This window comes from Barbus barbus (genome assembly GCF_936440315.1).
Source record: "Barbus barbus genome assembly, chromosome: 23".
NCBI lineage: Eukaryota > Metazoa > Chordata > Actinopteri > Cypriniformes > Cyprinidae > Barbus > Barbus barbus.
The window spans coordinates 26,538,878-26,550,971 of record NC_136751.1 but is presented as its reverse complement, the minus strand read 5'-3'; the positions used below and the strand labels follow the sequence as shown (position 1 = coordinate 26,550,971).

Here is a 12,094-nt window from a genome sequence, read left to right as displayed (position 1 = left end):
CAACTTACGTAAACTCATGCAGAACAAAGAATAAATTACAGGTGCTTGTCTTACAATCAGTCAATTCAACAGCTTCAGTTGCATAATGCAAATATAAAATTAGTAAAAAAAACAAAAAAAAAAACAAGATCCACCATACTGCGGCAGTGAGTTTGTTTCATCAGAACAGATCTAGAGGAATTTAGCATTATATCACTTGCTCCTCATTACTGAATGGGTGCCGTCAGAAAGAGAGTCAAAACAGCTGATTAAAAACATCACAATAATCCACACAACTCCAGTTTATCAATTATCATCTTGTGAAGCAAAAAGTCATGTGGATTACATGAGGACTATTGTGACGTTTTTAATCAGCTGTTTGGACTCTGGCGGCACCCATTCACTGCAGAGCATCCATTAATGAGCTGTTTATATGAAGAAACAAACTCATCTACATCTCAGATGCCCTGAAGTTGAGTCAGTTTTCAGCATATTTTCATTTTTGGGAGAACTATATTCCTTTAATGACTTACACCATATTTGGTAACACATTTCACATCACACTTTTATATGCATACTCCTATATAGTGATCAGAGCACATATCACTCTTCTTCTCCTCCAGCAAACATATCAGCCAGTCTTCTGAACTGAGGTCCCCAGTTCTGCAGATGCTGGAAGTCCTGATCTCCATCACCGATGGACAACTGCAGAGAGCTGAGAGATCCAGATTCGGACCCCTCACCATCAAGAGCAAACACCAGCACGGAGTCATATGGTGCCACAAAGTGGTCATCATCTGCTGTGCACAGATTCTACAGAAACACAGAGTCCAGTATTTAACACATGCATGTAACTTTTGATGTGGTTGTGGATGCTTTTCAGGATTTTTTGTTGATTCAAACCCAGGGCCAACATGAATGGTGAACTTGCAGAAATCATGCTGACTCTTATGCAGATACACATAAACACTCTTACTATACCTCATAAATGAAGCTTTCGATATCTTCATTCTCATCTGGATGTTGCCGGTAGAAGACCTTTGGTGAGGCCATTGGGTCAATATCGGGAGAGAAAACCTCTAGTCTGCTGCACAATAGGACCATATCGAAATCCTGTAATACACATGTACATACACAACATAAACACTGAAAAGACTAGACTAAATTAAACCTAATTGAACATGATATGTGGAAGAGCTTGTGCGCACCTGGTCCTGTTCACCTCCTCCTTCCTCATTGTAACATAAAATATTGTCCCTGTCTTCTCTATGGTTGAACTGTTCCCACTGAACTTTTCTCCCACATCTCCTCTTCAGGAGAAGCAGCAACAGTAACAGCACTATAGAAAAAAAGAAAAAAATTTTTGAACATCATCACTGTTATTAGTAGTGACTTTAAAGGCCAGCATCATTATAATCTTGAAAATACACACACATATGTATTTATAGAAAGAAGAAATTAATACTTTTTCACAAGGAGGCATTAAATTGATCAGAAGTGACAGAAATCCTTTGTAACAGTGAAAGTCTAGAGACTATTTCAAATAAATGCCGCTCTTTTAAACATTCTATCAAAGAATCCTGTTTTTTTTAATCAAATTCAGCTTTGAACATTTTAAAATTGATTAAAACAGTAATACATTAAAATACTATTTTAATGTATTTTTATTAAACAAAACCTTTGGTGAACATAACATTTTCTTTAAAAAATAAAATAAATAAATATACACACAAAATTATTATATTATATATATCTATATATTATAAAATAATATTTATAAATGTATATATATTGACATGTTCTCATTTAGAGACTCATTATGACAGGCTGTTTGCTTACCAAGAAAGCATAAGATGGTCGCTAGCACGTAGATGGACAAAGTGATGTCAGCAGCAGCAGCAGCATATATGCCGCTGGAGCAGGTAACGTCATCACCCTTACAGTCACACACCTCCACTAAGATAGAACTGTCCTGAAATAACCTCTTGGAGTCATATATACGCAATACCAGGCTATATTCGCCAAGAGCCAGACGTCTGAGCGGCTTCAGCAACACCTCACTGCCTGAGAAACAAGGGGAGAGCAGAAGTGTGAGATATCCAATATATTCACAACAGATTAACAAAACTTAATGTGAGCTAAACCAGTCCTACTGCTGGAGTTGCTGATGATAGTCCAGTTGCTTTGAAATTCTCTATTTAGCTCTATGATGAAGGGCGGGCCGTTTTCTGGGCCGTCTGGATCTGTGATGGTCAGATGGACAGGTTTCGGTTCGATGAGACACATCGGGACTCTGCGCTCCTCCAGCACTGGAGCGTTGTCATTAATGTCCAACAGCTTAATCACTAATGTGCCGGTTCCTGTGGCGGGCTCGTCATCTACAGGAACAAATAAACAAAGCAGTCCACACAACCGGTCTAAAGCCACAGGTTGTAACACAAAAATGAGTAGATAACAGAAATTTCATTTTTGGGTGGACTATCCTAAAGGCTTGAATACACTAGTTGACTTTTTCCCAGAGTTTTTCAGTCTGCAGATTTCAACAGAAAATCGCATAGTATGTGACAGGCACAGGCTGAGATTTTTTAGCTTCAGATCATGATTCCAAAAATGAACATTTGCAGAAAATCTCACCCTCGGGCCATCCAAGATGTAGATGAGTTCTTCGTCAGAGAAGATTTGGAGAAATGGGTTACTTGTGGATTATCGTAGGTTTTTATCAGTTGTTTGGACTCTCTTTTGACGGCACCCATTCACTGCAGAGGATCCATTGGTGAGCAAGTGTTGTAATGCTACATTTCTCCAAATCAGTTCTGATAAAGAAACAAACTTATCTACATCTTGGATGGCCTGAGGATGAGTAACTTTTCAGCAAAATTTGAATTTTGGAGTGAACTATTCCTAGTCTTTAGGCATTGGGAGCTTTATTTAAATTACCATTGTCATAAGCCAGTACTAAGACCGTGTACTGTTCATTTCTTATGAACAAGGCCTCTCTGTCCAGTGAGCTCCTGACTTTGATGAGTCCAGTATCCTTTGTGATCTCCAGCCAGTTTGCAAAGTCTTGCAGCAACTTGTATCTGACATAACACACAAATATGTGATTGAAATGAACATGACAGACTCAGTGGTGCTTACCAAATACACAACAATACACACAAAGTTTGGTTCTTACAATAGCAATACCATGGTTTTGTTTGGATGTGTTTTTGTTACTTTTTTATATTTGTATTTAGGTTTAATTTTTTTTTTATTTTAGTTTGTATGTATTTCCATTTGGTAAGTTTAGTGCTTCAACTTTTAACATTTACATTTTTTTAGTTCAAGTGAATTAGTGGTTATGTGAAATATCATTTCTACCTTTAATCGGCACTGGCCTGGTTTCAGAATCAAAGTACTATGGGTGCTTCTGAAATTAGTAAGGCATGCACATCTATTTCGACATATATCTATTGCTGTGGTTATCACTGTCAATCATTTCATCTAATATTAAAATTTGATTTCAGATTTATTTCAAATAATAAGAATGCCGTAATACTTTTAATGATAAATACCCTGCTGGGTAATACACAAAAGTGTATTTTCTTTTGTGTGTGTTATACATGTAAAACCTTATTTTCTGCTCTCTAGCAATATCTGGGTCATTGGCTGTGTATTTGGAGATAGTGCTGCCCACTTCAAGGTCCTCATGAATCATGATCTGTTTCTCCGCAGGCTCAAAGACAGGCGGCTCATTTACATCCTGCACTGTGATGGTGACGGTAGCAGTGGAGATGGCCAAAGGAACAGCAAAAGGAACCTCGTTCTTGACCACCACCAGCAGAGAGAAACTGTTGGTCTGCTCAAAGTCCAGACCCTAAAAATATATGGACAAATGTAGTTCATTTTCTGAGGAAAATGTGAGTGCTCATGAAAAAAACCCTCACTGTACTAAACAAAAAGTCTGGTGTCTGTAAGATTTTTTTATATTTTTGAAAGAAGTCTCTTATGCTCACCACAGCTGCATTTTTAGAAACACAGTATAAACAGCAATAGTGTGAAATATCATTACATCTAGTATTCAAATTACTGTTTACTATTAGAATATATTCCTGCGATGGCAAAGCTGAATTTTTAAAATAATCTTTCAGAAATCATTGTAATATGCTGATTTGACAAATGTAAATCGAATAAACACACATGTGAACGCTGTAAAGCTTTTGAGCTACAGTACAGTGGTTACATGTTTACTTCAATGTGTTACTTGCTGATTCTTTGTAATTATTTGTGAAATTTTCAAGCAATTTCTAAGTGAAAATTGTTTCTGCACCAATTTTGTCAGTGTAGCAGAAATACAGTATAAATAGTAATAGTGAAATATCATTATTTCTAGTATTGAAATAAGTTTCCTAATCAAATATTTTAAAATGTAATTTATTCCTGCAATGGCAAAGCTGAAACCGTTTCAGAAATATTTCAGAAACCATTCTAATATTCCGATTTGTTCCTCAAGAAATATTACTTATGAATGTTGAAAACAGTTTTGCTGCTTAATATTTTTGTGGAAACCATGACACATTTATTTCCGGATTCTTTGATAATTATAAAGCATTTTTTAATAAAAATCTTTTGTAAGATTATAAATATCTTTTACTGTTAAACAATTTAATGCATCCTTGCTGAAAACTCCTAATTTCTCCTAATTACTGAGTCTTAAACATTCAAACATTAGGTCTAAGTCCAAGTGTGTAGTATATTCAATTTGATAAATGAATGTATATTCACTTTTGATGTCATGATGATTCCCTCCATCCCGCTGGGGCCGGTGCTGATGTTGAAGAACCCTTTCTCATTGCCCTGGATGATGGTGAACTTTGCCACTGAGTTTGCAGTTAAAGGCTCATCTCTATCTGTGACATCCAACCTTACATCAATTTCCCCAGCCTTATTTTCTTGTATTGTACCTGCATACTGCCAAAACACACACAAACAGGCCATTTCAAAGCTACTCAACAGTAGGTGTGTCTGGAAAATTTAGCCTAAATCGAAAAATGAACTTACCTTTTTTAGGCCGAATTTAGGGGCGTGATCATTGCTATCAGTAATTTTGATGATGACCATACAGGTGGAAGAAAGACCGTGACCATTCAAATCTGCAGCTTCCACAGCCAGCTTATACACAGTTTGATTCTGTTATCACAGAGATGGCAAAAAAGACAGCCATGTTCAGATGATGGTTCTGAAACAATATCAGCATTCAAAAGTTTGAGCTCAATTTTTTTTTACATTTAAAAAAGTTTAAATTAATAATTTTGCTAAATTTACCAAAATGTACTAATTGTTGCTCTTTTGAACTTTCTATTCATCAAAGAATGCTGAAAAATGCATAATGGCTTCCACAAAAATATTAAGCAGTAAACTTGAACTATTTTATTACTAGTGTCTGGGCACACAGCAGGAGAAGGGCCGAGCTGTTCAAAATCTTAATGCGCCTTTAAATTACATTTGTCTCACCTCATTAATGTACATTTATGTCCTTTGCTGGAAGAGTGTGAAATAAATGGGTTACCATCAGGTTTAGATTTCCTGAACAACTTAATAAAAGTTGAGTCACTGTGTAAGTTAACGTTAGACCTTTTGTCCAGTTAATCAGATAAGAGAGACAAGATTTAGCCTAATATGCACGTTAGTAATGCATGCTGTGTTAATAATACATGGAGAGCAGTCACAGTGTTGCATGTTACAGTACAGGAAAATTTAGCTAATGTGGAGTAAAATAGTCCACATCTGAGTCTGACACATTGAATTAGTGGTTATATGAAATATCATTTCTACCTTTAATCAGCCTAGGCCTGGTTTCAGAATCAAAGTACTATGGGTGCTTCTGAAATTAGTAAGGCGTGCACATCTATTTCGACATATATCTATTGCTGTGGTTATCACTGTCAATCATTGCAAATTCGAGAGCAAACCACACATTTATATGCAGGTGTCTTCGCAGCGTGTGACCACTAGTCCACTTAGCAGCATGAAAAGTTTTTATTCAAATTCTGAATGTATTATATGTAGCGCTAAGACCACTCCCTTTATAATTGCTGAAAATCTGTCACTAAGTTCATTGCAATCTCAAAAAGATCTGTTATAATCAATGAAGCTCTCTACACAACACAATCAATCTCTTATATTGCACCCAGGGCCGATTTAACCATTGGGCTGGGCTGAAGCCCCAGGGCCCGAGCAAAGAGGGGGCCCGTGATTGGCTATGGGGTAGATTGACTGGTGCGCCGATTGCCAAAGCCACCACGCCCCCCACTTATTAACGCTGTTATTTAGTTGAGCTTTTCTGTAAATTCCATGCATTACCATTTGAGATTGAAGCGTAAAGTCTGAATTTGGTTTACCAATCAAATGCATTTATTCTACATTTGAACGATATGGGCATGTATCTATCAGGTGATTGCTGCCTAGTAAGTCTCCATTCACCTCTGCTCTTCACTTCGCTCTGGAGTAATATGGAAATGGTTGCGCAAAGAACAATATTTGATAAGTAAGAATGTAAGCAAAATGAAAAACTCCAAATATGAAGAACAGACGGTTTCAGCTCGATTTGCTGCTTGTATTGCGACTGAATAATTCGCTCTGTTGTGCTTAAACGTTCAAATACACAATTATGTGTCAAAAATTCTTGTCTTCGCGAGTATCCTCGTAAACACAGTCTTAAATGAACGTTAATATTTAATTATGTGAAAATCATTAAATCATTAACGAATGAAAGCATGTGTAGTGTTAGATATGAGATCCTGGATATGATGAGATATTAAAAGGATAGTTCACCCAAAAATGAAGATACTGTCAACATATACTTAAACTCAAATTGTTCTAAACCTCTATGAATTTCTTTGTTCTCCTCAACATAAAAGAAGATACTTTGAAAAATGATAGCAACCAGTTTCTGGTCCACATTGACTCCAATTACAGTATATTGTTTTCATACTATGGAAGTCATGGGGGCCCAGCAACTGTCTGATTACCAGTATTGTTCCAAATATATTATTTTGCATTCAACAGCAGAAGCAATCTCATACAGGTTTAGAACAACAACAGAATTTTCATTTTTGGGTTAACTATTCCTCTAAAGCAACTTAATATAGCTGCTGTTGCCATTTGTGTCAATAATGTAAATCAAACATCAGAAAGAAAATCACTTACTGTCCTTGACCAAATCACACTTGCAAAACAAAAGAATGAATGTATATTGAATACTGTGGACACCATTCAATCTATTTGTAAATTTTTTTTTATACATCATAATATTGTTCAGTGCTTTAAGTATTTCAAGTTGGTCGATTTCTTATGATCTTTGTTCTGTTGTAGCCTAATTTGTGACTGTTTACTTGTCTTCAGTAAGCTTATTTTTACTTAGGCTAGTATTATCTTTCGTGGTATTAAAATTGGTAACAAAAATTATGAAATTTCAGTGCATCAAGAATTTTGATATGGGATAAAAATCCTACTTAAAGCTTTATATATATATATATATATATATATATATATATATATATATATATATATATATATAAAATACGAGTCATATTGAATCATATGCTTTGCTAGACATCATATTCATACTTATTAAAATCCGTTAAAGGATTGTTAGGCTGCATTAATTAGGTCGACTGGAACCGGGAACACTTCCCATAACACACGATGTTACTTGTTACATAGTAAGAACAATGGCATCTACGCTATTATTAGTCTGTTTCTTTCTTATTCCAAGGCCACCCTAGCCACCAGATCCAGTCTGTATCCAGATGAGATGGTGGATCAGCACCTAGAGACAACCTCTACAGCCCTGAATGTCAGCAGAGATCAGGACACCTAGATGAGCCCCAGATACAGATCCCCAGTGTCTCCTAGACAGCCATCGGGACGAGACCTCGGGAACCAGATGAGTCCTCAGCACCAGACTGAGCCTGGTTACTCCCAAGGTTTTTTTTCTCCATTCTGTCACCGATGGAGTTTTGGTTCCTTGCTGCTATCGCCTCTGGCTTGTTTAGTTGGGGGCACTTAATTTCCAGTGATATCGTCGACTTGATTGCACAGATACTATTAGAACTTAACTGAATGATGACATCACTGAATTCAATGATGAACTGCCTTTAACTGAATATTGAGTGTTTACTATTGTCCTTTTGCATTACCAACACACTAGTTTCCTATTTGATACTGTAAAGCTGCTTTGACACAATCTGTATTTGTTAAAAGCACTATATAAATAAAAGTGACTTGACATACCTGACACGAATCTGGCCAAAATTTAAAATGTAAGATTTGGCTCCCTTTCATTTCAATGCGAATTGGAATTTGAATTGGATTGGACTGATAACTATTGGAATTTTAAAACATTTACACTTTTAAACAAGGCCTTTTCAAGCCATAATTCAAAGTTTGTCTTGATGAACTTTCCTTTTTAAATTTAAAAATTGACATTTTAAGATTGTATATTAATTTCAAATTATTTAAATTCTATTCCAAATTTAATTTGCATTGCAATTCTGCATCCTTTTTGCTACTTCAATTCAAATTCTATTTAAGTTTAGCTTTATTTTTATTTGTTTTAAGTCATTTTAGTGCTTTAATTTAGTTGCCAAAGCAACATTTCTAATTCTAGTTTTAATATTTATATTTTATTTCAGCTTTACTAGGTTTATATTAACAACAACAATTTTAACAGCTTTAATACAATTCAGTTCATTTCAGTCTTTATGTAAACAAACACAGATTTATTACCTCTCTGTCCAAAATGCCTATAGTGGCCAGGCTGATGACTCCACTGGCTGGGTCAATGTGAAACACCCCACCGTTGGGTTCCTGTCTCACCAGCGTGTAACGCACAATGCCATTTGCAGTTTCTGGGTCATCAATGTCTTTTGCTTTCACTTTTATGATGTGTGCATCTGCAGTAGGAGCATAAAACAATATTTTATGCTATGTCAAACACAAAAGGCTGAGAAGGACAGAAGAATCTCCAATCCTACTTTGTTTTGCCCTTTCTGGGACTTCTCCCATAAAAGGATCCTGGGTACACAAGGGTTTGTTGTCGTTTTGGTCAATAACTTTGATGGTGAGTTTGACAGGGGTTTCAATGAAGCTTTGATCCTGTGCTGAAGCATGAGTTGTGAGCTGCACACAGACACACATACAGGTGCAACTCAAAAAATTAGAATATCATGAAAAAAAAAAGTTTTTTCTTGTAACTTATTTCAAAAAGTGAAACTTTCATACATTTTAGATTCATTACATGTAAAGTAAAACATTACAAGTTTTTTTGTTTTAACTTTGATGAAAGTAAAAAATCCAGTATCTCAAAATATTAGAATATTTCCTAAGATCAATCAAAAAAAGGATTTGCAAAACAGAAAAGTTCAAGTTCTTTAAAGTATGTTCATTTATGCACTCAATACTTCGGGGCTCCTTTAGCACAAACTCCAGCATCAGTGAGGTGTGGCATGGAAGCGATCAGTCTGTGGCTCTGCTGAGGCACTACTGAGCCTTCAGCTCGTCTGTATTGTTGGATCAACTGTTTCTCATCTTTCTCTTGAAAATATCCCATAGATTCCATATGGGATTCAGGTCAGGCATGTTGGCTGGCCAATCAAGCACAGTAATATCATGGTCAGCAAAGCACTTGGAAGTGGGTTTGTCACTGTGGGCAGGTGCTGCTGGAAAAAAAATCAGCATCTCCATAAAGCTTGTCAGCAGATGGAAGCATAAAGTGCTCTAAAATCTCCTGGTAGACGGCTGCATTGACTGTGGACTTGATAAAACACAATGGACCAACACCAGCAGACGTCATGGCACCCCAAATCATCTCTGACTTCAGAAACTTCACACTGGACTTCAAGCAGCTTGGATTCTGTGCCTCTCGTCTTCCTTCCACCTTGATTTCCAAATGAAAAGCAAAATGTACTTTTATCTGAAAAGAGGACTTTGGACCACTGAGCAACAGTCCAGTTCCTTTTCTCTTTAGCCCAGGTAAGATGCATCTGACGTTGTCTCTGGTTCAGAAGTGGCTTGGTAGCCCTTTTCCTGAAGACGTCTGAGCGTGGTGACTCTTGATGCACTGACTCCAGCTTCAGTTCACTCCTTGTGAAGGTCTCCCTAGTGTTTGAATCAGCTTTGCTTGACAGTATTCTCAAGCTTGCGGTCATCCCTGTTGCTTGTGCACCTTTTCCTATCCAATTTCTTCCTTTCAGTCAACTTTGCATTTAATATGCTTTGTTACAGCACTCTGTGAACAGCCACCCCTTTCAGTAATGACCCTCTGTGACTTACCCTCTTTGTGGCGGAGTGTCAATGATCGTCTTCTGGATCATTGCCAAGTCAGCAGTCTTCCCCATTATTGTGGTTTCAAAGAACAAGAGATACCCAGAATTTATACTGTAGTGATGGTCATTTATAGAAACTCAAATGTAAATATTCTAATATTTTGAGATTTTTGACTGTAAGCTGTAAGCTTTAATCATCAAAATTAAAACAAAAAAAACTTTTGAAGTGTTTTATTTGACATGTAATTAATCTAAAATATATGAAAGTTTCATTTTTTGAAATAAGTTACAACAAAAAAATGAACTTTTTCACCATATTGTAATTTTCTGAGATGCACCTGTAATATACAGCAATTATCAACACAAAATACTTCTGTAAAGTTACAAGCAAACTCAAACTGTTTCACATGTGTTTAAAATCCAGGTTCTTCACTCACAACGTATTCTTCAGTTTCCTCTCTGTCCAGGCTTTTGGTGACCCATAACATGCCTGTATATTTGTCCACTGTGAAAAGACCCTTGGGAGGCTGATCTGCTCCAGCACCTGTGATTTTATAAATCATTCTCATGGAATCAGCAGCAGTGGACTTCATCTGTGGAGCAAAACATAAAAAAACAAAGAATAGAACTTGCAATGTGAAAGGTTAAAACAAAGACAGAGCAAACAGGACAATAATGTGCAAATTAAAAACAGGATGAAGCAAAAAGGACATATAGGTGAGATACACCTTTACCACTATCTTTGGGAATGGGCCTTTATCATTTTCTGGAATGCTGACATGGGGAATCAACCAATCCCTCTTTCTTCTGATCATGCCATTAGATGTCATCAAGACATAATGGGATTCTGGAGTTGTGCTATTCTGAAAGACAAATATAAATCAAATAAATGTATGTAAATGCTGTAAAGCTTTTGAGCAACAGTTCAGTGGTTACAAAAGTGGTTTTACAAGAAAATATTTCAATCCTTCTACGTCAAAATTTCAGGTTTAATTCAATGTTACTTGCTATTGTTAGTTACAATGATACAAATGTTCTTTGTAATTATTTATACAAATTCCAGCAATTAAAAAAAAAGTGAAAATTGTTCCTACACATTTTAGTTAATGTGATTAACTACATCTGCGTTCAGAGAAACTGACTTGAATCCACAAAAAAGACAATTTAATTGTAAAATGTCTAAGATAAATGTTAAATCAGTTGTTTGCAGATGCCACTTGATTTTGCAATGATTTTCATTTAAATTATGTAAATGTCCAAATACCTGAGGCAACTATACATTTTAGAAATAATCAGGAAATTTTGAAAACGTGTAAATATATTGGTGTAATTTATGTACCTGCCAAAGTGTGCTGCTGTTTGTCTTGTCAAGCATGAACGGTCCCTGTTGAACAGCTGCTAAATACTCTGGTTTGATCTCTCCGTGAATTGTTAAGACCATCTGTTTAAACATAGATTTAAAAAAAAAAAACTGATCAAGTTTAATTAATTAACAAAGTTGCATTCAATTGCTTTAGATGAAGTAGGAACACAAAAATATTAATTCAGATGCATTAATTTTCTTTCTCCATTATGTAATAAAACCTACAAACATGATTACTATTAACAACTTATACATTCAGTAATTTAAACAATGACAATTCGATACTGAAATAATTACCTATGTATTTAATCAATATATAATTATATTGTAATTATGTAAAATCTGTTGTCTGGACTCTACAACATCTGCAGACAAAATACACTCAGATGACAAAGTCATTTTCACATCATGTATAAAATAAAAAGACGAGAATAGAACATTAAAC

General features: G+C 35.8%; 1 protein-coding gene across 1 annotated transcript; it reads right to left on the bottom strand.

Moving 5' to 3' along the window:
* Positions 1-582: 582 nt before the first annotated feature.
* Positions 583-11,836, bottom strand: LOC306843046 (B-cadherin-like; the record flags this gene model as incomplete). The annotated part of the gene is made up of 14 exons (XM_079374282.1): positions 11,626-11,836; positions 11,015-11,149; positions 10,724-10,879; positions 8,997-9,141; positions 8,749-8,915; positions 5,020-5,148; positions 4,744-4,929; positions 3,591-3,835; positions 2,917-3,059; positions 2,133-2,357; positions 1,819-2,043; positions 1,188-1,318; positions 961-1,092; positions 583-792 (listed from the first exon to the last, which is right to left on the bottom strand). The coding sequence occupies exons 1-14, from the start codon at positions 11,737-11,739 to the stop codon at positions 583-585; spliced, it is 2,343 nt and encodes a 780-aa protein (XP_079230408.1). The 5' UTR covers positions 11,740-11,836.
* Positions 11,837-12,094: the final 258 nt, after the last annotated feature.